This window comes from Lepidochelys kempii, chromosome 8 (genome assembly GCF_965140265.1).
Source record: "Lepidochelys kempii isolate rLepKem1 chromosome 8, rLepKem1.hap2, whole genome shotgun sequence".
In the NCBI taxonomy this organism is placed as follows: domain Eukaryota; kingdom Metazoa; phylum Chordata; order Testudines; family Cheloniidae; genus Lepidochelys; species Lepidochelys kempii.
Genome location: NC_133263.1, coordinates 55138070 through 55164146, shown reverse-complemented (window position 1 = coordinate 55164146; position 26077 = coordinate 55138070). Strand labels below are relative to the sequence as shown.

Below are 26077 nucleotides of genomic sequence, written 5' to 3'. Positions count from 1 at the left end.
CTGCACTTCCCCTTCCCAACCCTGGAGGGCAGAGAAGATGATGCAGTCAGCACCAGGCTGTTGCTAGGAATTGCCCTGGGAAAGTGGTGGAGACATTGCAGGCTACCTTTCAAGGGGGATCCTGGTACTGCAGTGAGCAGTCCTGAGGCCCTGATTCCTCCAGGATGCATTGTCAGGGCTCCGTGACGCAGTCACGAGCTCACTGACAGACTCACATGACAAGCGCACTCCCCCAGTCACAAACATCCAGCTGACGGGCCCACATGATTTCAGATGAAGTTCCCTGGAAATCAAAGTCTAAAGAAGTGAGGGGCAGCAGGGGGAGAGGATTTAGAGTGACACATCACGAATGTGTTAAGAAAAATAATTTACCTTGGCCAGCATCTGCTGTACTTCCCCATCTCAGCAGGGCTGTTTCAGCAACTAGCGGTGGGGACACTTCCTGTTTGGTTTGCGACACTGCTGGCTCCAGGGCCAGAGGAAACACAGAAGTACAAGCAGGAGAAGTGCAGAGTGGCTGCGTGACTGTAAAGAGCAAAGAAGGGCTGAAGCAAGGGGAGGCAGTCTTTACCCCACTGCAGGCTGCTGCTGCACCATGTCTCTGGCTCAGACCATCCGACTGTGGAATGAGGGAGTGTGTGCTACAGACCGCGAGGACTGGACAGCTGCGCTGGATGCTTTCAGCTCAGTGCAGAACCCCCCTTCCAAACTCTGCTTTAACATTGGCTGCATCCACCTGATCCTGGGGAATTTGGCTGAGGCAGAGCAGGTGAGTCACTCCTGTTACTGGCCCATTTTCACAGGCCAGTCTGACTGACGTACAACAGGGTGCAAGCCCAGACTTCTCTGCCAGACAGACTGACAGACCCGCTGAAACGTGGAGTGACTAACGAGTGTAGACTGGCCGATGGGATGACTTGCAGACCAGCAGGTCCAACACCTGGCTTGATCTGTAGCCCGACATACAGAAGGGTATTCAGCACAGATCCAAGGGGCTGGCTGGCAAACTGACCAAACTGGGTACAGTGTGAGGGGAAGGGGAGGGGAGATTGACACCCCAATGTAGGGGGCCATATGGAGCATTCCCTGAGTGGAACACATCAACATGCAGGGATAAAGCAACTGGTTAGAAAGACACAGTGAGACAACTACGGTGCATCAATTCACCCAGTGCATTCCTTCTGCCCTACTGAAATTCAGTTAGTTCATGGGTCCTAGGGTGATCAGATGTCCCGATTTTATAGAGACAGTCCTGATTTTTGGGTCTCTCTCTTACATAGGTTCCTATTGCCCCCCACCTCCCTGTCCTGATTTTTCACATTTGCTGTCTGGTCACCCTAATAGGTCCCAGCAAGATCCAGGCAGGAAATGGTTTTCCTGATTCAGAGCAGGGACTTGAACCTAGCTCTCCAGGTTCCCAGCGAGTGCCCTAATCACCCAGCTATTGGCTATACTGGAGGGCTGGGCGGGGTCCAGAAATTCCACCGTGGACCAAAGAGGCATTTCCCGACAGTTTCCTGACCAGCTCTGGTCTCCACTTGGGGCATCAGAAACCCTGGTCAGGAGAAATACAGCAGGCATGTAACAGAGGGACAGGCAGCAGGGGAGGAGGCAACCCCTCCCTTGTCTTGCTTCTCTCCATGTTCCTCTTGCTTATTCACCCCTCATTTAGGCCCTTCCCCGGTACTCTGCCCTCATGCCTCACCCCAGCTCAGGGCAAGTGTCTCTCCACAGCATGTTCCATTGCTCTAGGACTCCTCCCTGATCCCTAGCCTTGCACTCAATGTCCAGGTCTCCCTCTGCCACTCTCCGCCAGTCTGTCTGTGCCGTGTATGAACCACCTTCTGCTCTCTACAGGCGTTTGCCAGGAGCATTAACTGCGACAAGCACTTAGCCGTGGCCTATTTCCAGCGCGGGACAGTGTTTTACTGGAGAGAGAAGTAAGTGTTGGGTGCACTCTCCAGAATCGAGGGGTTCATGCTGCCTTTAGGCAGAGCCATTTCCTGGTTCCTGACTGGTTGAGAACAGTCATTTTGGCAAGTCAGTCCTGTTGTGATGCCAAAGGTGATAACTGGGGCTGGGGCACACCTCCCAAGGTAAACATTTTCTCTTGCTTAGAGGCAGAGGACTAGTGGGTTGAGAATGGGTATCGGAGCCTGGGGAATACCCCAGTGTCTTTAAAGACCCCCGCACAAGACAAAGACAATGGGGGACACAGCTAAAACCTTCATGGCAGGGCCTGTCTCACACATTGTGCAGTGCCTAGTGTAAAGACAATACTATTAACGCTGATCGTGGCTTTGAAAATAGCCTGGATAGAGGTGAGAGGCGCGAAGTGCTAGGGCTGGCAAACTGCGATGGGCAAGGAGGAGGGGGACGCACTCACTCCAAGAGATTCTGACATCTGAGACCCTCGAGGCAGCCATATCTCATGAGAGTGACTCCAAACGACTCCAGGACTCAGTAGGTAAAAGGCCATCAGTATCCTACGGGCTGGAAGGAGTCAGCTTAGAGCAACTCAGGGCTAGAGCAGGACTCTGTGGGCTTTTGAAGGATGGCAGGCAGCGAGATTAGCACAGAGCCGTACCCTGATGGTTTATCACCTTTCTTTGCTCTACAGGTACGAATTGGCCATTGAGGACTTTAAAGAGGTGTTAGCCCTGCTGCGAGGGAACCAGTTGATAGACTACAAGATCCTGGGGCTGCAGTTCAGGCTGTTTGCTTGTGAGGTGAGGCGGGTGCAGGGGCTGAGAGTGTTTGAGACAGGCGAGGGCAGCCGGGAAGTATGGGAGGTGAAAGAATGGGGTTGTATGCTAACCCAGCTCCACTCAGCCAGTGGGTGCAACACAGAAGTGGGTCACCAGGGGACACGCAGTCAGCACAGCGGCTGAGAAAGCCACAAAGTCCCAGAGTTGGTAGGACCCCTACCACATGCACCTGTCCCACAAACCCCCCTTCACCCAACACCACCAGCTCCACCCCCGTGACCAAACTCCCCCAATCCTTTGTGCATGATTTAGTGGTTCCTAGATTTAGAGATCACCTCCTGATAACCAGTGAGGGCTGGCTTAGGGCCAGGCTCCTTCCTGGGGACTCAGCTCTGGGGTGAGAAGCTAAGGAGCTCTCTGCAGCTGGGCTCTTCTTTCTCCGTCAGTCAGGTTTGAGCCCCACCCCTACCACCACCATGGGGGGAGACTGGGGCAGCACTGCCTTCCCTGAGACATCTCCTCTCTACCCTACCAAATTTATGGCTGTGAAAAATGCATCACGGCCTGTGAAATTTGATCTCCCCTGTGAAATCTGGCTATTGTAGGGGAGACCAGATTTCAGAGAGTTGGGTGGCTGGAGAGCGGCGGCTGCTGGCCAAGAGCCCAACTCTGAAGGCAGAGCCACCGCAAGCAGCAATGCAGAAGTGAGGGTGGCATGGTATGGTATTGCCCCCCTTACTTCTGCGCTGCTGTTGGCAGTGGTGCTGCCTTCAGAGCCAGGCATCTGACCAAGAGCTGCCCTCCAGCCACTCAGCTCTGAAGGCAGCAGCACAAAAGTAGGGGTGGAAATACCATGACCCCCCCTACAATAGCCTTCTGACCCACCCCAGCCCCGTTTTGCTTTGGGACCTGCCACAATTACAATACCGTGAAATTTCAGATTTAAATATCTGAAACCATGAAATTTATGATTTTTTAAATCCTGTGACTGAAATTGACCCAAATGGGCCATAAATTTGGTAGGGCCCTACTGATTATCATCTGGCAATTAGGCAGCATGGAGGAAAGGGGCGTCTTGAGGATTCAAAGCAGGAGTCCGCAGCTGGGCAGGTTCTGCCTCACAGAGCTGGACAAAGCCAGGATTTGGCTTGCAAAGCATGGGGAGGGATGGGATGGATTACTGAAGGCTGTTCACTAGCACAGGTAACTTTAGAGATGTAAAACTAGCTTCTCTTTGTAACCAAATCCCCCTGAAAAGGGAGATGAATTAGCCCTGGTGAGGGCAAATCACATGGCCCCTGGTAAAGAGTGTGATCACTGTTAGGAAGGTTACAAGCAGGGAGCAGAATCATTACAAAGAGAAGCAAGTCCTCTCCTCCCCCCTCAAACACACACATCACCTCATTGCCTTCAGAGAGGCTTTCTCGATCCTCCTTTGGGATGCAAGGACAAGCAAACCCCTCAGCAGAGTCCTCAGGCAGTGGGTGCCATATGCAGTAACGTGGGCCATCACAGGTCTGCAATCTGCCCTCTGGTGTAGGCCACTGTTCTGGGAGTGGGTCAATGGAGATGGCTCATTCTCTGCTCCCTGTCGACCTTGCAGGTGTTGTATAACATAGCCCTGCTCTATGCCAAGCTGGAGGACTGGAGAAAAGCTGAAGAGCATCTGACGCTGGCGATAGGCATGAAGACCGAGCCCCGGCATAACAAGATTGACAGGGCGATGGAAGCCATCTTGGTAAAGAACAACACTAGGGATTGCTTAGTGGGTCTGTTCCTATCTAGGCTCACACTGAAAAGCCAGGGACCTGTAGGGATGAGAGAGACTCCGAATTCCAGGAAGGCAAGGAACTGTCTTTGATCAGAGACTTTACAGAGCAGCAGAAAACGCTGAGAAATATTGCAGGAATTGTGGGTTTCAGGGTAGACAGTAGGATTTGCAGGTGAGTGGGGCTTGTGAGGGGATAGTTGGGCCAAGTGGGCATTTATTGTCAGAAGTGGGGGTTGAAGCAAGGAGGTGGTTGGGCTGAGTGGGGTTTGTGGGGAGGGGCTGGGTCATGGGGCAGTTGGATCGAGTGGGGTTGTGGGGAAGGGGCGGCTGGATCGAGTGGGGTTGGGGGAGCTGGGGTCGACGCAAAGGGGCAATTGGGTTGAGTTTACATGGAGAGAGTTAAACAGAAAGACAGAAGTCCGGCAATGCTGGAGCAAGCTGTGCTCTCCCCACATATCCCTGAAAAGCACTGTGATTTCTGTGTGCTGCAGAAGCATAGACTCTTTGAGCCGGTGGCAATTCCTCCGGGGAAGCTGTTTAGGCCAAATGAAAAGCAAGTGGCTCAGCTGGAGAAGAAGGATTACCTGGGAAAAGCTACGGTAGGAAATTCATCCAAGGGGGAGGAATTAACATGCAGTTTTCTCAAGTCGGGCTGTGGGTCAGAGGAGCCAACTCACTGGCCTCTGCCTAGGGATCCCCACTTATTTATTATTGGCTGAGTCTTGGCAGCACAGAGGAGAACAGGGAATTGAGGACGTCCCCGCCCTGAGGGACTCAGCCACTTGTAGGGGGAGGGAAATCAGTAGAAATCCATTGTAAAATTTGGAAGCTGCATGAATAAAACAAGAAAACGGGCCTGTGTGTGACCATGTTTTCAGGCCCCCTTCAGTGCATGAGAGCCAAACACTGCAGCACTGACGTAGCACGTGAGAACCGGGAAGCGAATGGCCAATTCCCTTGCCACTGCCTGAGCCAGAAAATAAACCAGCAGCAGCTAAGGTGCAAAGCAGATCAGTCAACCAACATCCTGTCAGCTCCAGTGCTTCCAGGGGCTATCAGTAATTCACGTAAGGGCGTCTGGTTTCGAAGGCCAGGATTTTTGAAACAGCCTAAGGGAGTTAAGTACCAAAATCATAGTGAAAGGGAGCTGGGAACCTAGCTCTCTCCAGCTGCTTTCAGAAACTCAGGCTACAAATATAGCTGAATTTTAAGCCAACATGGTCCCTTTCAGTGCTGCAGGGACAAGGCTCAAGCCTGAGAGCTCACCTCCATGAGAGGGCAGGCTCAGGTGCCCTGCAGCGTAGTAGAAAGTGTTTAGCCCGAAGACATTGCTGCTCTTGAACCAGGGCTGGGTGTTAGAACCACTAGAGGAACAGCGGCCCCCATGGTGGTTGGGTCAATAATACATGGGAATTGGAGCAGTTAGCTGGGATTTTCCAAAGCTGGAGAGTCAGGGCCATGGGGAGATTAGACTACAGTGAGCAGCAAGCAAAAGCGTAGGAGCAAGGGGGCAGGAGAGGGAGTGGGAGCTGGGGAAAGCCAGGAAGAACCAAGTAACGGCCTTTCCCCTCTTTGTCTGTAGGTCGTGGCGTCTGTGGTCGACAAGGATAGCTTTTCAGGGTTTGCTCCGCTTCAGCCGCAGGTGAGGCAGCATTGGGTGCATCGTAACACACGTAGCACAATACAGCACGTGCTGCCAATGAGAGAACGTGTACACGCGTCTGCACTGCAATCGCTGATGACATAGCAGCTAGATTTGACCTCGTTAGCTCAAACAGCAGCAGTGAAGGCACAGGCGGCAGCCGGGGCTAGCTGCTCCAGCCCACGCCCAGTGTCCTGGGTGGCACTGTATAACCCGTGCTGCTGGGGCTTCACCTCCATTGTGCTGCAAGCTAGCTCGATCAGTGCTAGTTTGGTTATGTCCACGCATGTGGCAGTCCCACCTGATTGCAGCATCCGTACACACACCTTGCGTGTGATTTTCAACAACTTGCAGGAAATCCAACAAGACCCAGATAGTTCAGCTGTTATTTTCCCTCCTTCTCTCTCCCTCCCACCAGCCTCAGTTTCCTGACAAACACACCTCCCCGCTAGGCCTTCAGCTGACATTTGCTGCTTCTGAGGTCTTCCATCTGTTCAGACTCTTGAGCCACCAGAAGGCTTTAGTTAAAGTTCTTTGAAAGACTATCAAGGAAGTGAGGTAACCACAGGGTCTGGTGTATGTCCTCTTGTGACCTGAAACAGCTCCATTGCAAGAATAAGCGGGCTGATCCCACTACGGCAAGAGGCCGATAGCATGTTTCCCTACCATTCAGTAGTATGGCCATGTTTAATGTAGCAGAGCTCTTGAAGAGGTGGTAAAATTGGCTAAATATCCAAAATGATTTGGTTTAAGACTAGAGGAGATTGTGTAGCGCTGCAGAAGGGCCTAGCAAAGCTAAACACCATGATGGCAGCTGAAATTCATCAGCAGGTGAGTGCATGGTGCTGCATATTGGAACAAACAATGAAGTGGCTGAATGGGCTCTGGGTTAAATTGTGGCCTCTTAGGGTCTGTCTAAGCTGCATTTAGACCCCCGTGGCTGGCCCGTGGTTTGGGCTCACGGGGCTTGGCTAAGGGGCTGTTTAATTGCAGTGTAGATGTTTGGGCTCAGCTAGAGCAGGGCCCTAGAGCCATGCAAGGTGGGAGGGTCCCAGAGCTCAGGCTGCAGCCTGAGCATCTACACTGTAATTAAACAGCCCCTTAGCCCGAGCCAGCTGGCACAGGCCAGCCGCAGGTGTCTAACTGTCATGTAGACAGACCCTTAGGGGGATGAGCCAAAGTGACATTATGAACATCTCCTGAGATGGCTGCCCAAAGCACAGCAGAGGTCCTGGGGGCAAATAAAGGGTTGGGCTGCACTGAAAAGGGAACAGAGATTAATCATGCCATTGCAAGTATTAAACTGCTGGTCTATATTAGGAGAAAGGAAACATCCCGAGAAGGGCAAGACACGTATTAGGAGCCTGGAGGGATTTCTTTTGCAGAGGGATTAAACTGGCAGGATTATTTAGGTTCTGTTTGTTTGTTTACAGACGAGTGGCCCTCCACCCAGACCAAAGACACCAGAAATCCTCCGGTGAGTTAAACAGAGTCTAGGGGATAACAGTAATGCATGGAGCCAGTCTGATACTGCAGCAAGTAGGCTATGGATACAGAGGCACGGCAGGCTGCAGATGTGTGAATTAATCAGACATGCAACATCACCCCCCCTCCCCCGAGAATTGAGACACTGGGACAATAGGGAACTGGACTGGCAGGTGAGAATGGCTTTGGTGATGAAAAGGGGTCTCGGACACTAATAGGGAAGGAGACAGCTGCTCTAGCAGTGGCCGGAGGAGAGGGGAACAGCAGGGTGTAGCTGGAGAAGGCTGTAGCAGCAGGGGCAAGGTGAGGAGAATGTACAATGGGGGCAGCAGTAGAGAGATTGGCAGCAGCGGTACCGGGGAGGAATGTGGAGACTGGAGAGGGAAGGAGTGGTGAGCTGGGCTAGGCATGGGAGCAGCAATTACTTCTATGTATTCCAATGAAATAAACTGCTACATTGTGATTGGTGGGGCTGTAATTCCGTCTTGGGGATCCACTGACTTCCTAGACCAAGAGAAACAAGCCCTTGTGGCTTTTGGTGCTACCAGAGCCCCTCTGTAGATTTATAGCCCCGCAGCAGTTAAAGCAGGCAAGAGGGAATCAGGGCTGTGGGGTTCTCTTCCCAGCTCTGCCACGGACAGGCGGTGCTAACCTTGAACAAGTCAACTCTCTGCCTCGTTGTATCCACCTGTGAAACGGGGATGATGCTTCCCTAACTCCTGTGGGGGAGGTATCAGTGTATGCAAGGGGCTGCACAAGGCTCAGATGACTCGTCCTATACAAAAGCAGAATAGTAGTAACGTGTGTAGCACCCATCCCCGTACCGAGGCTCTGCGCAGTTACAGCTCCCAGACTGGCCTTGTCACACGCACACTCACTCTATATTGGATACTGGATTTTCTCCAGTTCTGGTGCTGGTTTCATTCAGAATGATGCCACCCCTAACAGGAGTCAGTAACTTACAGCTGTAATGGCAGATAGATTCCGCTCCCTATCTACTATCCCATGTGCTTTTGGGATGCAGTCTGAGTGAGCGATGGAAGGAGTGAGGAGACTCCGTGTGTGGGGAGGATGAGAGATTGCATCAGACACTAGCCCCATTGCAACAGCACAAACACCACGTTTCTGTTTGCCCAACCTAGCAACTTCCATCCTAATTTAGCGGCAATCATATGCAGTTCTGCCTTCAGAGGGGCTCAACCTATGATTCCCTGAAGTGCCATGGAAAACCACATGCTCTTTACCAGAGCACTGGGGCCAGCTGCTCTTTACTCTTTATCAATAAGTCTCCCCGGGCTCTCTTCCCAGCCCTGCCACTGACCTCCTGAATGACCTTGGATAAGTCACTTTGCCATTCTGTGCCTTAGTTTCTCCATCTATAAAATGGAGCCAGGTAATGATACTTATGACTTACCTGCTTTGTAAAGTGCTTGGAGGTCTATGTATGAAGAGTGCTATGTACATATGATGTACGTATGTATGATGATCTTGGTACTTCGATACCATGGTGAGGGGTGCATCGGGCCAAAATCCAGCTCTGTCCTCCCACTGCAGGGCTAATAGGGTACAATGAGCAGATAGGGTGAGGAAGGACGATGTCCTGACGACATAGTGACTGTGACAGCCTCAGCCACTAGAAACACAGAGGGAGGCGGGAAGAGGCCCAGGAGAACAAGAGATCCAAGACAAAGCTAAGGAAGGCAGCAGCGCTCTTCCCAGCTGACTCAGCCATTGCTTCCCCACCTAGGGCCCTGGAAGGGGAGCCGTACCGCGTGCTGTACGAGTTCACGCCCGAGACCACGGAGGAGCTGCAGGTCCTACCGGGAAACATTGTCTTTGTCCTGACGAAAGGGAAGGACAACTGGGCCACCGTTATGTTCAACGGGAAGGTACTTAGAGCCCATTCCACACGTGGGCTTCGCCAGGCCAGTGCTGGCACTTGCTAAGGGTGTGTTCCCACTCCATCGAAGGCAGTGCCAAAGCTCCCCCCCCCCGACCCCTATGGGGTGGTGCCAGGGCTCAGTTGCTGGGTGAGTTTGCTGGGTTGCTTTGTATGTCATTGCTTTTGTGCTGGGACCTGTTACCTGATCCATGTGCTTTTGAGTCCTCACTGCAGCCTGTAAAGTGCTGCAAACATAGACACGTTTCTAGGCTTGGTAGGATCCTTCCCTGCTACAGGTCCCTTGGGGAGCTGTTTCCTGGCATCCTCTAATTCCATCAGCCAGCATCTGAGCACAGACTGCCTTGCTCACCCGCCCCAGCCCCACCCCAGGCTGTCTGGTCCCTGCGCAGTGTTTCCACTCACCTTCTCACTGTGGGCTCACCAGCTTGTTCCTTGCATCCCCGCTACCTGCTCCCTCGGCCCTGCATTTATACAGTGCACCCCATACACTTTAACAGTACCCATTACACCACCCCCGGGAGGTCCCTGTTTTACAGGTGGGGAAGCGGAGGCCACAAAATGACTTGCCCACGGTGAAACAGCAAGCACGTGGCAGAGCCAGGAAGGGGATGCCAGCCTGACCACACTTCCTTCCTGTACAGCTGGTCTCATTCAGCAACCCTCCCCCACTTCAGTTAGTGACCTTCAAAAGGCCATCCAAGCCCCGCATTGCCCTTTCTCCAGAAACTGCTCAGATGCATCCCTCAACTCAAAGTGCAAGAGCCCTGAGGCTGCACCTGCAGCCAGATCCCACACATGAAAGCAAAGCCTCGGGCACTAGCCCCGAGCAGTGTCAGCCCACACTAGCTCCATGACACAGCAGCGTGAGCTGACCAAGCTGCTCTTGGTGGCCTATCTGATCAGATGCCATGCAGAGGAGGCATGCTCTCTCTCCTTAGATCCTCCTCCTGGGACAGTAGGTTCGGCCCTAGGCTGCTCAGACACCTCTCTGAACTGGAAGAGGCCAGAAGAAACAAATCTAAACTCTGCAGCAGCTGCCCTTCCAGGCTACAGGTGTAGAGGAGACCCCCAGACTGATGGGCATGGTTGAGTTGCTCCTTCCCGGCCTGTGGTTCTACCCATATGTTAATACATAACCCTGCTGCCATCTCCTCCTAACCACTCCTGCTTTTGTCTTTGTGTCTCCCCCCCCCCCCACAGAAAGGGATTGTCCCCTGGAACTACCTTGAGGCCGTGGAGCTCCAGAACCAGCCGCAGGTCCGGGTAAGGCAGGCTGGCACACTAGCAGCCCCTTTGGAATAGATGTTTCCCTGCAGAGTGGTGTCTCACACCAGGAGGATGATGCTGCAGCTCACCAGAGCCTACAGCGCTGTCATTGTTACTGTATGCAGGGGCACCTGCCTGCAGCACCCCCTGCCTCATGCTCTCCAGCCCTGCCTGCTCACTAGGGCTGCATGAATTGCTCCTGGAACACCCAGAACTCCCCCAAATCAGGATGACCATGGCACCCCACCTTCATGAATGTCCATATATCTGGGTAGGTGCGGATCCCATGGTCCACAGAGTGGTAGCCAGGGATTGCCTGCGCCGCTGGGAGCGGGGAGACAGAGTGTTTCATCACCCCATTCTCTCCATCAGGATCTGAATGGCCTGAGAGATGTAGAGGCCCTGCCAGGCAGTTCCCTCCAAACGCACACTGCCCCCTACAGGTTACCACCCAGCACTGCAGCACTATCACACATGGTGGGGAGCTGAGCTAGGGCTACCCAAACCACCCCTCCAGGATCCCTGTGGCCAGTGAGTCGCAGCAGGGATGTGATGCACAGATCCTGCCACCCAAGATCCCAAAGTAGCAGCTCTGCCGGTGTCCTAAAAGGGCATCCCACATGCAGGACAGCAGGACCCAAGCTCCCCTTTGCTGTCCCCTGCTGATAGTAACACTAACTACAGTCTCATCTTGCACAGGAGGAAACCCCCACTGAGTTGGACATCCCTGCCCCACCCAGTTCTACCGCTCCGGAAAAGCCCAGGTCTTCAGCACCAGGTCAGTGACCGTCGCACCCAGGGATCACTGAGATGGCAGTAGCTGGTGGGAACAGGCACTAGTTTCACCCCATCTGATGGGGGTGTGCCCCCTCTTTCCTGCTCTGCTGTACCTGCACTGCGGGAATTTGTCCCAGCCAGCTGCAGCTCTTGCGTGGCCCTTATTTGCTGTTAGCACAGTAGAGAGAGGCTGGAGCAGGGGACAGAGTCATTTGTAGTGTTATATGGCATAGTGCTGGTGATGGACTCGAAGAACAGAGGGTTGAATTGTGACACGCCTCCAGGTCACTTGGAAGCACTTTGAAACTGTGCTCCTAAATCACTTGGGCACTAAGACCCTCCCACCCTAAATCCTGTCTGACTGGTGGGGAACAGTACAAAGTCGAGGCCCAAAGCTCTGGGTACAAGCAGGGCGTGTTTAGGAGGAAGATGCTCATGGTTTGCAGGCTGCCCGCTGTGAACACGCACTGCCTTTGAGGGGTTAGTTGGGACTGTTAGACCCAATTTTGCAGCTTTAGATGTGGGCTTCTCTCCCAGGGCTCTGAACCCTGCTCCAAAGCATTTGGCCCCTGCTGGGGCTCTCAGAGACTCCCAGTGCTTGTTCAGTACAGCTGGGACAGGGGGCACGAGGGCTGTGTTTGAAAAGCTGCTTGAACCTTCAATTCCATCTCGTATGGACAGCCAGGCTGGTTTCACTCCCTCAGAAGAAAAGGTCCTCGGTGTGCTCGGCTAAGGGCTGTCTGGACTGCGGTGAATGATGCACTCCCAGCGTGCCCACACTCAGACACCAACGATCCGTGAGGTGGTAGTGCCGAGCGGCGCTTACCGAGATCAGGGGCCCATTGTGCAAGGTGCTGTACAGACAGTCCCAGATTCCCTACTTATTTCAATAGACAAGTCAGACAAAGGAGTTGCTATTGTCCCCTTCTGCAGAGTGGGAACTGAGGCCCAGAGTAAATTAAGCATCTTGTTCAAGCTTGTAGAGCTGAGAACTAAACCCACTTCACTCACCTCCCAGTGCAGGGAAATCAGCACAAGAGCATCCCATAGCAGGCTGCTGCCTGCCTGGCCTGGGGCTGTATTCTCTGCCACTGTACGTTGCGCCATTTAAGATGGAGCTGGGTTTGCAGCAGCAGCGGCTGACTTCACTGCAAGTCGCTGGAGTCCCGCGTTCCACACTGTTCTCCAGCATTTGCCTGACAGGAGAGGGAGGGGGCTCCAGTTTTGCTGAATGAGGGTGTGAAACTGTCCCATTCACCAAGCCCAAAGACAGTGTCCCCTGACCCTTGAGTCAGGGCCGGCTCCAGACACCAGCGAACCAAACTGGTGCCTGGGGTGGCAAATGTAAAGGGGCGGCAGGACGTCGGGCTCTGGGGTGGCAGTCCTGCTTGGTGGTGGGCACGCGACTCTTCTTCGATCGCTGGCAGCAATTCGGCAGACGCACCGTCACTCCGCCTCCGTGTTCGGCAGCAAGGTTTTTTGTTTTTGTTTTTTTTTGCCACTTGGGGCTGCAAAAATGCTGGAGCCGGCCTTGCCCGGAGCGGAAAGCAGCCACGTGCTGTAGGAGTCAGCTACTAGCAGCCGTGTTGGACCTGGACCAGAAGCACTCAGATGTGCTAAGATACAGTGGTTAACACTTGTTAAAGCTGGCCAACCTGGTGGAGGGTGAGGGTGACAAGAGAAGAGGATGAGTGAGCGTGTTCATTCTAAACCCTTTGAACCATCTCGGGGGAAGCATCATGTCTGAATGACCAGATTTGAGACATTGTTGGCACCCTAGAAGATCCTGATATGGGGTTCTAATGTTGGAATGGCTTTTCTATTAGACCAGCGGTTCTCAAACTGTGGGTCAGGATCCCAAAGTGGATCACGACCCATTTTAATGGGGTCGCTGGGGTGGTGTTAGACTTGCTGGGGCCCAGGGCTGAAGCCAAAGCCTGAGCCCCACCACCCGGGCTGAAGCTGAAGCCCGAGGGCTTCAAGCCTGAATGACGGGGCTCAGGTTACAGGTACCCCCTACCTGAGGTGGCGGGGCTCAGGCAGGCTCAGGCTTTGGTCCCCCTCCTGGAGTCTTGTAGTAATTTTGTTGTTAGAAGGGGGTCGTGATGCAATGAAGTTTGAGAACCCCTGTATTAGACAGCAAAAAACTGCCTACCATCTTTGGCCTCATTTGATGCAGTTTTGGATGGCTGCCTGCAGTTGGATGATCAGGACCAAATGTAAATGTGTTAATAAATGCAAAATAATGCCCATTGGAAAATATAATCTCAATTATGCATATAAAATGATGGGGTCTAAATTAGCTCTTACCACTCAAGATGATGATGTTGGAGTCACTGTGGATAATTCTCTGAAAACATCCACTCAATGTGCAGCGGCGGCAAAAAAGTGAACAGAATGTTGGGAATCATTAAGAAGGGGAGAGATAATAAGACAGAAAATATCATGTTGCCTCTATATAAATCCATGGTACGCCCACATCTTGAATACTGTGTGCAGGTGTGGTCGCCCCATCTCAAAAAAGATATATTGGAATTGAAAAATGTTCAGAAAAGGGCAACAAAAAATTAGGGGCATAGGACAGCTTCCATATAAGCAGAGACTAATAAGACTAGGACTTTTCATCTTGAAAAGAGATGACTAAGGGGGGGATATGATAGAGGTCTATATAATCATGATGAATGTGGAGAAAGTAAATAAGGAAGTGTTATTTACTCCTTCTCATAACACAAGAACTAGGGGGTCACCAAATGAAATTAATAGGCAGCAAGTTTAAAACAAACAAAAGGAAGTATTTCTTCATGCAACACACAGCCAACCCATGGAACTCCTTGCCAGAGGATGTTGTGAAGGCCAAAACTATACCAGGGTTCAAAAAAGAACTTTATAAATTCATGGAGGATAAGTCCATAAATGCCTATTAGCCAGGATGGGCAGGGATGGTGTCCCTAGCCTCTGTTTGCCAGAAGCTGGGAATGGGCAACAGGGCATGGATCACTTGATGATTACCTGTTCTGTTCATTCCGTCTGAAGCACCTGGCATTGGCCACTGCTGGAAGACAGGATACTGGGTTAGATGGACCTTTGGTCTGATACAGTATGGCCGTTCTTATGTTGAGTGGACTCTGCAGAGGGATTTTTTTACACTGACTCATGGTCTTAGTGGAGGTCTTCAGGGAACCTGAAGATGTGTTCTCCACTCAAAGTGCAGCAGCTTCAAAAAAGCTAACAATGTTAGGAACCATTAGGAAAGGGATAGATAATAGGACAGAACATATAATAAATGCCCCTATATAAATTCATAGTGTGCCCACACCTTGAATACCATGTGGAATTCTGGTCACACTATCTCAAAAAAATGTTAGAGTTGGAAAAGGTACAAAGAAGGGCAACAAAAACCATTAGGGGTGTGGAACAGCATCCATATGTGGAGAGATTAAAGAAGACTGGGACTATTCATCTTCGAAAAGAGATGACTAAGAGGGTATATGATTGAGGTCTATAAAAATCGAGAATGGTGTGGAGAAAATGAACAGGGAAATGTTATTTACCCCTTCATATAACACAAGAACCAGGGGTCACCCAATGAAATTAACAGGCAGCAGGTTTACAACAAACATAAGGAAGTACCACATAACATACAGTCAACCTGTGGAACTCTTTGCCCAGGGATGTTGTGAAAGCCAAAACTATAACTGGGTTCAAAAAAGAATTAGCTAAATTCATGGAGGTTAGGTCTATCAATAGCTACTAGCCAAGATGATCAGGGAATCAACCCCATGCTCGGGGTGTCCCTAAACCTCTGACTGCCAGAAGCTGGGAGTGGACAACAGGGGATGGATCACTTGATAATAGCCCTGTTCTGTTCATTCCTTCTGCCAGTGGCCAGTGCCAGGTGCTTCAGAAGACAGGATACCAGGCTAGATGGACCATTGGTCTGACCCAATATGGCCACTCTTACATTCTAAATCTTTAACCCTGTTCATATATCCAGCATAACTTTAATTTTCTCCCTGCCCTCTATAGAAGCTGCAACTCCTGAAGTAGCATAACCCTCAGGGACTAACAAGCTTAACATGAGCAGGAAACAAACACCTAAGCTTACTTCTAAGCTAAGTGGTCATTAGCCACTGCCTGCAAGAGCCTGGCTATTGCTCCATAAAGCATTGACAATGAACAGTCACCAATCCCTTAGTCTGAGCTGGATAGTGGGCAGCGCTGTGCTGGGGGACGATGATGGATTGACAGCCCTGGAGAATGAAGCGCTGCATGGCCCCAGAACTGGCAGAACCAAGGAGCAGCAGGGTAGGCAGAGGGTCTGGAATGGGGCTTCCATCCTGAGCGGGAGAACCACCTCTACGATGTCCCTCCTTGCCCTCTGCTCAGGCTGTCAGCAGAGGGGCCACTTTGCACTGGGTTGGATGGTGGCAGGTGGAAACAGCTACATCTGAACTTGCTTTACAGCTAGACACAGTCTGTGAACATAATCAGGTGTCAGACAGGGACATGACGACATTGGCAGCTGGCTGTCTTGTTTGGAACAGAACAATCACTTTCAAAGGCCACGGGCCAAACAAAGCCACCTTCAGCAAGGAGGGAACTAAAGAACTAAATGAAAACTTTCATTCGAAGAAACCAAACAAAACAGCTGACCAAGAATGGCACTCTTTGAGAATGAGAGTTAGTTTGAGCATTTACCAGTTTTTCCAACAACTTTTTATCTGGAAATTTGTAAACACTGCAGACATTTTTAGGTTTTTATGAAAAATTTAAAAAGACTTCCTTTCCCAGGCAGCTGTACTTCAGAGACACTAGCAGAGTAACATTCAGCAATGCCAGCAGAGCTGACAGCCACACCAATTAGCCTTGTGAGTCAGAAGGCCCAGGGAACCTTCACATCCAGCAGGGTCTCTAGCCCAGCAAAATCCTTAAAACGGAGCACAAATCTCACAGTGGGACCATATTGAATACACTGGCGCTTCTGTAATGCCTTCCAGTGTCAAAGCATTAACAAACGAGGGGGCAGATCCTCAGCTGGTATAAACTGTCATAGCTGCATTCACTTCAATTGCACCAGCTGAGGATCTGCTCCCATGAATTTAACCTTATCTCTGTGAGTTAAGAGTCATCTGCAGCGTACAGAGAAGGAAACATGCACAGAGAGATTTTCAAAAGTGTTGAGCACCTGGAGCTATGGGCGCTCCCCAGTGACTTGCCCAAGGTCACACAACAAGGCAGGGGCAGAGCTGGGAACAGAAGCCAGGAGGTTTGACTCCCAGTCCACACATTAACAGATCTTCACAGATCCAAAACCCTGAGCTGAGAATGTAAGAGGTATGACAGATGAGTCGCATACATATTTGTACGTCATGATCATTAGTTTATCAGTCTAAACACGGGGAGTCTAACTTCCCTTCCATTCTAAAAATCCAGACCTCTACCACTTGTGCTAACTTGGCTACCATTGGTTTGAGCACTGGCCTGCTAAACCCAGGCTTGTGAGTTCAATCCTGGAGGGGGCCATTTAGGGATCTGGGGCAAACAGTGGGGACTGGTCCTGCTTTGAGCAGGGGGTTGGACTAGATGACCTCCTGAGGTCCCTTCCAACTCTGATATTCTATGATTCTATGATTAGTGCTGGAACTTACAGTGTCTTGTCAAGCCCCCAGCCTCTAGGAGAGACCACTGTAAACTGAACCCTGAGCAGCTCTGACACATTTCATCCAGTTTTACCATGTGAACCAACCTCCTCTTCTAGGTGCACCGTCCAGTGGTTAAGGAGCTCACTCAGCCACATGAATAGCCACATAGGGCAGATTATGTTACGTTACCCAGCAATTTGTGCTTTTATGTTTTGTTTTGTTTTTAAGAAAAAACTGTCTCTATGCTCTATGGTTGCAAAAATAACCTTTAAAATGTTGATGATCACTTGATGATCTTGATGAACTTGATGATCACTTTAGATAAGCTATTACCAGCAGGACAGTGGGGTGAGAGGGGGTATTGTTTCATGGTCTCTGTGTGTATATAATGTCTTCTGCAGTTTCCACGGTATGCATCCGATGAAGTGAGCTGTAGCTCACGAAAGCTCATGCTCTAATAAATTGGTTAGTCTCTAAGGTGCCACAAGTACTCCTTTTCTTTAAAATGTGAAATCAAGTGTAGCTGATGCAGTGATATCAGCCTGAGTCATAGAAATTTGGGTTGCTTCCATTCATCTCAATGAGGTGTTAATGGCAAAACCTAATGACACTAATGATTTCACTCATTTTGGCAGCAACAAGCTAATGTGCTTATCTGCTGTCATTGTTTGACCTAATGAGAGATGTGGGGTGAGGGGGCTGCCATTAATCTGAGTAAAAAGAAAAGGAGTACTTGTGGCACCTTAGAGACTAACCAATTTATTTGAGCATAAGCTTTCGTGAGCTACAGCTTATGCTCAAATAAATTGGTTAGTCTCTAAGGTGCCACAAGTACTCCTTTTCTTTTTGCGAATACAGACTAACACGGCTGTTACTCTGAAACCTGTCATTAATCTGAGTATATGTCTGCATGGAGAGTGACAATAGTTACCTGCTTAGAGTCCATTCATGTACTTTTTCCTCTGTTGTCTACTCAGCTCACAGACCTGGTACTTCTGGAAAACAGCAGCAAGAAGCTCCAAAGGTAATGGGTGTCTCTGTGTGCTTGTGGAGAGGAACCACTGAAGGGTGAATACATACCGTCCATATACACATGCATTTATTGTACTGGGGTAAATATTTGCGCTTTTGGAAGTGCTGCAAAACCAGAAACATTTTTGAGCTTGTCACCTTCTAGACTAATAGCCTCTCTGAAAAGTAATAGCCAGGCTGCGGGTCAGCTGGACAGCAGGATCTAAGACAGTCAATGTACCCAAGCACATCCTTTGACTTTTTACTGTGCTGGTAAGTTAATGATTGGGGTAGCTTTTGGAGAGGTATCCTCTATCCTCTCTCTGCACAGCCAGAGCAATGCAAGCCTCTCTCACACCATCTGCATTAGCGTGCCCTGACTGACCAGAGTGAATTGCTTTCAGACTGGTCAACACTAGAATTGCCACCATGTTTGCCAATAAGCCTTAGTCGTGATGGTGGCTTTTGTGACAGACACTTACCTGCTGGAAAAGCTATTAAAACCCCCTAGCTGGCAAATTGCTGGTGACCTGGGTCAGAATGGAACCAATAGCTTAGAGTTGAAAGGTTTCCGTTTCCATGCCAGCCCCCTGATTTATGCAGGCCTCATTCCTTGTCTTTTTAACAAGTCATAACTACCTGTAGTTATACAATAAGGCTTCTGTGGTGCAGATTGCAACATTCAATTCCACTTTTCCCCGCAGGATGTAGGATCAGCTACTTCAAACTCATATGTTCTCAAGGTGCATTACAAGTACACAGTAGCAATACTAGTCTGGCTTGGAATCACCTACAGCAAACTCCTGGACATGGTGTGCAAGAAACTGGAGCTCTCACTAGAGCATACTAAACTGAGGTGAGCTACTGCCCGGTCTCAGCATCATCCTCATCTTCAGGGGGCTTCTGGTCTCACGCTAATTTTCCCCTGTGGCACAGGTACCGGCCTGCAGGGAGTGAGGAGCTGGTAACTCTGAGCGAGGAGAGCATGAAGACAGTATGGAGTCACGCTAAGGACTATTGCCTGACACTGTGGTGTGACGTCACAGAGGTCAGTAAACTTTGATTCTAATTCTTGCTGACTGTGGACAGCATATCTGGCACCAGCATTCCTAGTTTATCATCAGCAGGGACTCCTGCTGGCTGAATTTGGGAGAGAAATACAGTATTTGAGAATCTGGATATTTGAAAGTAATTCAGTCTGAGGGACAGTAAGAGACAATGTGGTAAATCCATAGCCGAGGGCCAAACTCAAAGGTACTAAGTAAAGTGGTGTAACAAACTCCCCTAGTTCCTCAGAGACTGGCACCCTCTGGCCTGTTTACCCCACGCCCAGGCTGGGTCTTTGAGGGAGCTCCTGTTGGCATAACTTACACCCTGGGACCCAGAAGGTGTCTGCTAAAGTAGATGCAGTCTGGTATATTCCTGTCTCCTGGCCAGTTACCCTGGCATGGACTCTCTTTAAATCAGTGAGGCATTCAGAGGTGATGTGTGAGTGTGTGGGGTGGAGAGGGGGACTGTGTGCATGATAGGGCATTAAGTGGGTAAGGGTCTACTTAAATCGGAATGACTCTGGGCCAGGGTAGCGTGCACTGGGGCAGGGAGTTAGAAGTTGTATCAGCTCGTGTTCCCCTCTAAATCTGGGCCCAATTTATTCAGATTTGGGCTCCTGTATGATAAGCCTATGCCCATCCCTCCACAGCTATCAGGAACTGGAAGGCAGGGCCAGAGGTGCAGGGGGCATCTCAAAGAAGCCAGCCCCTCAAATCGAGCGGTCCCGCCATGTCAGCCCCTTTCTCCACCATACCTACCCTGCAATTCCTGTCTTTCACAGGCTGGAACACCCCACCCCAGGCCACTGCTATGCCTGGGTCCCAAATGCAAAGGGGACCAGCACACTCAGCTCAGCACAGGCCAGCCCATTAGGCGGGAAGAGGTTGTATGAAAGTCTAGGAGCTGGGGTGAGAGCTTGCAAGGTGCGCTGTGGGAAGACACAGCCAGGTGGCAGCTCCCCGGAACAAGCCACCCAGCAATCCCACTCCCAGCAGTGGCTATGTGCAGAGAGGCTGGTTTGAATTTTTATTTTTTTTAAAGACAGCGCCTCCAGAGAATGCCAGAGCCCCTGTGAGAGGCTCTAAACTTTAAACTTCCCTGGTGTTGGGGGTCCTTCCAAGCCCTCTTCCTCTCGCCTCCCCAAGAACTCAGTTCCACTCCAAATTTCATCCCTCATTCGGAGCCCTAGAATGGCGGAGCAGCTGCCCATGCTGAGCAAGACTAGCAGCAAGGCCCAAGCAAGAGAACTTGATTCTCCTTTGGTTTTGCACAAACCTTTCTTTGGCCTCGCGTACAACCCCAGTCCTCTAGTGAAATGAGTCAAGCTACTGAGGCACCCAGCCCTGTACACCCTGCATCTGTTGGTGACCGAGGTAGCCGTCAAACACAAAGGCAGGTAGAAAGAGCTACCAGGGACAACCTAGCTCTGATGAGTGCAAGGGTGGAGGGAAGCCTGGCTTTGAACCCAGGCATCTCAGCAGTGATCGAATGTCCTGCAAAGGACAGCCCGGCCTCCTGCTGCACGAACAGCTCTGAGAGGCATTTTACCCCGAGCGTGCACACTGAAGAGCACCAGAGGGGGACAGAAGCAATGGCTGTTCCTGTCACATCAGTGCAGCCTTGTGGCGGCAGGGGGCAGCTGACCCTTCAGGGGCTTTGGCAATGGCTACTTTCCCCAGGAAGTCTGGGTGTGTTTGACCCTCATACACGGGTGGATTCCCTGGTGGGCCAGCTGCTCATTTCTTGCTCCTGCCTTGGAGACAAACTCAGCCCCCTTGACCCAGCTGTACCAGGCGAGGATCGGTGAGTGCAGGCCATGCCCACCACTTCGCTGACTATTTGAGTCCTGGACTGATCTCATGGCAGGAGCCTGGGAGCCAGGCTTCTGGCTGCAAGTGAATCTAGGAGAAGGGCCCAAGTCCCACTCCTAGTATCTTGCACTTCTGTGATGCCTTTCACACAAGAGTCTCAGGATGCTTACAAAGCATCAGAGTGCACACTCTATTCTCCTCCCCCTGCCTTAGGGCCAAAGTGCCCCCGGTAGGACAGTAGCTAAGGAACGTATAGGATAATTACATAGACCCATTTGGTAGTTCTTGGGCAAGCTGGATAGAGGGAGAGATACACAGTTCGTCTGACACACGTAAACTTACAGTGTAACAACACTGCTAGCTCCTCCTGTGAAATTCAGTCAGTAGCTTTTCTTACATAGACATGCACTTTAAAGGAAACACCAAGCGGCATCTCAACAGGCTGTTTCCTGCATTAGGGAGACAAAGATTTAACCCGAGGGGAAGATGGCCAAGCTGAGGAGGGTACCCAGAAGACATCACAGCAGCTGGAAGCAAACCACGTGGTAGCACAATACAGTTATGAAGCCATCCAGCCCGAGGACCTGGAATTCCAGGCAGGAGACGTGATACTCGTCTTATCCAAAGGTAGGTTTATGCTGCTGTGACCTGGACTGGGGCTCCCAGTTCTGGTAGGAGCACTGGCCTGACTTCAGAGCTGCTGAGCACCTTTACCAGCTCCCACTGAGTTCAGTGGGTGTCCTGGATATCCAGGTCCTCCAAAAACCATGACAAAAAACCCTTGAAAGTTAATTCATCCAACTGTTACCTATCTCTTTAGCAAGTCACCTTTCTGCTGGGTGTAGACGAGCCAGCTGAGAACTTCTCCGGCTGCTTCCCCGATCTGTTGGGTCTCACCCTGCACCTTAGCGGGCTCAGCCCCATATGGAGTCAAGCCGGCGAGACCAGTAGAACTCTCCTGTTTCCAGCTGCTTCCGCACGCTTGGCTGAGACACAGGCTCCTCCACCTTCCAGCCTGCAGAGAGTAATCCCTTGGCTGCAAAAGCCAGCATTGCATGTGACACTTGACCGTCGCTGGTCTTCGTAGGACTACAAGCTTGCTGAAAGAAGCTTGGTGAGAGGCTGTTGGGTGTGGTCTTAGGGCTGTGGGGATAATGCTCAAATCCTGCAGGTTGAAAGTGTGGGGGAGGATAAGAAAGATGCCTTCCTTCCTTCCCACCTCTAAGAGATGGGCATTTTTAATCTGAAACCTGCAATATGGGTCTCTGGTTCCCTTTTCTCTAGAGAGCCCCCATTTAGGTCTTGTCTATACAAAGAGAAAAATTGCACCAGTAACTACATCAATTTTTTTTTTTTTACACTGTTGCAAATTTTCTTACCATGTACAAGGCCTTCAGATCAAACCTGCTAAGGTAAGGGCAGCTTCTGTCCCATGTGCTGCGCAGGAAGTGAGCAGGATTTTCAGCCGATTGACTAACCCAATGAAGCAGCAGGCTAAGGAGGGTTTAGGGTCTACACATGGACGCTTTCTAGTTCTCTCTAGTCCAGCTTTAGCTTTAGTCCAGTCATCCCCAGCAGCAGTTCAGCCCACCCAGATCCTCCAGTTCTACCCTCATTTCCCAGTTTAACAGTATTGGATGTTACCAGGCCACCCCTTCCAATCCACCTCAGAGCAGTCTTGTCCCACGCCTAATTAAATGCAGCCACACCGATTTTTGCTCTTTTCTTTTTTAAACACACTACACGTCCAAGCTGAGCCGACTTCAGTCGGCCTCTTGAGTTCTATCCCGCTTGAGACATGCTAGTTTGTTAATCACTTTCTCAATATCAGTTTTCCTTTTTTGAAAGAAAGGAAGAACCAGGGTGGCCATTTCAGCCCAGGCTACCACACCCCACCTTCGGAACAGAGCCACTCAGTTATTTCCCCAGGCCCTCTCTCCTAATCAGCTTCCTTTTTCACTGCACTGCTCTTTGGCAGTGATCGGTTTAGGGTAGAATTTTGTATGAATCTTTGATCCTTCCCAATACCAGTCTGTGGTGTTTTCAGGACAATTCAAGCTTTCTGGGGGTGTGAGGCTGTGTAGTGGGCCTTTAGCCTCGACGGTTTCAGCCTATGCACGGAGCACAGCAGGGAGGACAAGGCTGGTAGGCTCCAGTGCAGTTAGGCACAGATATGGATAAGAACAAGGCTCAGCCCTCTGCCCTGACCCGGTGTGCTCCCTTGCTCCCAAGAGCTCAGGTTGGAAGAGGGGCGGATTTGGCAGAGGACGAGCATGGCAGGAGAGATGGGTTTTAGTGAATCCCTCAATATGCGAGACCTGTAGCTAGATGCGGCCCTTAGATCTTATGCCTGCTCTAAGGCAGGAATAATTTGGTGGCTGCACAGAGGTGCTGTCATTAGTGAAGTGTCTTGTCTTCCTACACTCCCTCCGTGGCCCACTCAGGTTTTATGCCTTGCTTTTATATGCCCAGATGGCACCTGCCCCGCCCAGGATAAAGCCCTCTAACGCCCTGTGATCCTGCTGCTGCTTTTCACTGAGCCTGGAAAAGCCACCTCTTCCTTCCATTCATTTTTCAGAAATTCCAGCACTCCATTCATTGCACCATCGCCCCCGCTGCTGTTCTCCTCTGACACTTGCTGGTTTTCGTTCGTCTCTGTTGCTCTGGTTTGTACTCTCTGATGTGACCAGTGACAGACTGCAGCTCTGAGGGTGTCAGGCTCTGGCCACGCCATATTTGGCTTTGCCCCTTAAGTTTGCTCCATTGTCTTTTAAACAGGGCCACCATCCCCCCAGAACTGGGTCTGTAGGAACTTAGGGCAGTTTGGTGCCTAAATCCCACTGACAGGTTGGCACTTAGCAGGCTTTTGTGCCTTTGAAAAGCTTCCCCTTATTGTCCTACTGCCTCGGCCTGGTACTGCCTGCAGCTTTACACTGAAGACCAGTTTTCCCTCAGAAAGGGAGAGTCAGGGCTAGTCTACTCCCGCAGCAGCACTTTAATGTGCCTTGCCTGGTCGTGGCGCTCTCCCAGTGCTCTAAAAAACCCACCTCAACGAGGGGCGCGGCTCCCAGCGCTGGGGCACTGTTTACACTGGTGCTTTACAGCGCTGAAACTTGCTGCGCTCAGGGGTGTGTTTTTTTCACACCCCTGAGCAAGAAAGTTGCAGCACTGTAAATTGCCAGTGTAGACAAGCCCTCAGAGACTTCACTATTGCTATTGATTTTACCTGAAAGACGTTCAGGGTTTCATACTAGCGCCCATCACCATAGTATCTAAGATAATACTCCTGCGTCCACCTACTTCTAGAATCTCCCGTCCACATTTCCAGTCAGTCCTCAGGAATTAATATTTTTTATTTAAAAAAAAAATAGAAAGCAAGATTGCTTTTTTTCCCTATCTGCCTAAGGCCTTCCTGCTCTATTTACTCCTATAAGCTTTTCCCATTGTTTCAGAAATACCTGCCCATCTTCGTACCGGTCCTCCCCAGTTCTGCAGCCTATTCTTTGTTGCCACCTCCGACTTGCGCTTTCACAGCTGTCCATCCTGTCTGTCCACTGGCTCCCTCAGTTCCTCCTTCTTTAGCCACGTCTTCACCTGGCTTTCAGCACATCTATTTACCCATTTGAGGAGCTTACTGGCGCCCTTAGGCACTGATCGGTTTGTGGGGTGTGATGTTGTTTACAAACTTATCCACAGTGAAAAAAGCGTCTGCCTGTAATTTTATCTTCTAGTGAATGAAGAGTGGTTGGAAGGCCAGTGCAAGGGGAAGGTGGGCATTTTCCCCAGAGCTTTTGTTCAAAAAAGTGATGCCGAAAACCCTGAAATTTAATTCCACAGAAGACTAAGGATCCCAGGACGTGCAACAGCAGCATTTAAGATGTCTCCTCTCATTAACCACTGTATGCAGAATTGTTACCCTCGTGTGTAAGAAAAGCCTTAATTTTCTTTTTAATTTTTGTTTTGCCCCAGCTCTTATTTAAGCATGTCCCAGTTAGCACTTTGTTTATGAACCATCTCCCAGCGTGGAGACCAGCCACTCAGGCCTGCCTGAACAGTTGCGCTTCTAGACCACTTGAGAAGCAGTTCTCCCTGTATCTATTCTGTCTCTGGCAAAAATCTGGAAACCTCTTCTCAAGGAGGGCAGTGCTGTTCTATTTATGGCACTGCCAGCAAGAATGGAAGAGGAGCTGGTGGTCAAGAGCAAAGGATCAGGACAGGTTAATCCTGCCACATCAGTAGGCACCTGTCAGCCACCACAACCCTCCCTCTCCTTTTCCCCCTTCCAACATGACTCTTTTTTCTGCTCAATAAAATGGCTCCTCTTTCACAGTGCTTCACCTTCACTTACCAGCAGCTGGGATTTCTCAAAACTCTTAGGAAGGCACCTTTTCTCGTATCAGAGCTACTAGCCCTTCTGGTAGCACAGGAGCTGTGGATAAAGTTACTGTCAAATCTCTGCACTGACATTTACACTATTAGGTGTTCTACACTTTTTATGAGACGATTTCCCCATTCTAAGTCCCCACACTCCTAGCAGTATAAATATTGGTATTTGTATTCAAGTGAATTTATCGTTCTTGAAAGATGTCTGAAAACAGAAACATGAAAGCTACCACATCAGTACAGTGCTGGCTCGCCTACACTGCCCCACTAATGTGCCTCAAACCTGACTTAAAGGTACTAGCCTCAGACAAGGCAATTCAGTTTCCAAAGCTCATTTAAGAATTGGCCCCACATTGCTACTATGACAAGAACAGTACTATCAAGGATGATGTAGACACCTGTGCCACTAAGACTTGAACTGAGACCAAACATCCATCAGGTAGTAAGGACATGGTCAACGCCATCCTGATGTGTATATGGACAAATGGCCTGTGGGCAAAAGGCTCAACATCTCAGTATCAATCCCCTGCCATCCTAAACTTTATTGATTCACATACCGCCTTCAAAAGAAACTGTTAAAAGTACCACATGCAAATTTCTCCTTTTGTGCACATTTATTTTAGACATT

The 26077-nt window shown here is 50.4% G+C and overlaps 1 protein-coding gene across 2 annotated transcripts; it reads left to right on the top strand.

Annotated features, from left to right (window-relative positions):
• Positions 1 to 152: 152 nt before the first annotated feature.
• NCF2 (neutrophil cytosolic factor 2) lies at positions 153 to 25393 on the top strand. 2 transcript variants are annotated; one of them, XM_073356647.1, is made up of 15 exons: positions 154 to 769; positions 1858 to 1940; positions 2621 to 2729; positions 4312 to 4446; positions 4971 to 5078; positions 6062 to 6121; positions 7555 to 7598; positions 9354 to 9495; positions 10710 to 10772; positions 11475 to 11553; positions 18172 to 18218; positions 18910 to 19061; positions 19142 to 19253; positions 21525 to 21693; positions 24798 to 25393. In XM_073356647.1, the coding sequence occupies exons 1-15, from the start codon at positions 596 to 598 to the stop codon at positions 24893 to 24895; spliced, it is 1575 nt and encodes a 524-aa protein (XP_073212748.1). In that variant the 5' UTR covers positions 154 to 595; the 3' UTR covers positions 24896 to 25393. The 2 variants fall into 2 exon arrangements, with proteins under 2 accessions (XP_073212749.1, XP_073212748.1); XM_073356648.1 differs by lacking the exon at positions 4971 to 5078 and having other exon boundaries at positions 153 to 769.
• The last annotated feature ends 684 nt before the right edge of the window (positions 25394 to 26077 follow it).

Coding starts and splice junctions, on each gene's coding strand:
- NCF2 (XM_073356647.1), top strand. CDS start 596: ATGTCTCTGGCTCAGACCATCCGACTGTGGAATGAGGGAGTGTGTGCT. Junction 6,122..7,554: donor TTGCTCCGCTTCAGCCGCAG/GTGAGGCAGCAT, acceptor GTTTGTTTACAG/ACGAGTGGCCCTCCACCCAG. Junction 19,254..21,524: donor TGTGGTGTGACGTCACAGAG/GTCAGTAAACTT, acceptor TTCCTGCATTAG/GGAGACAAAGATTTAACCCG.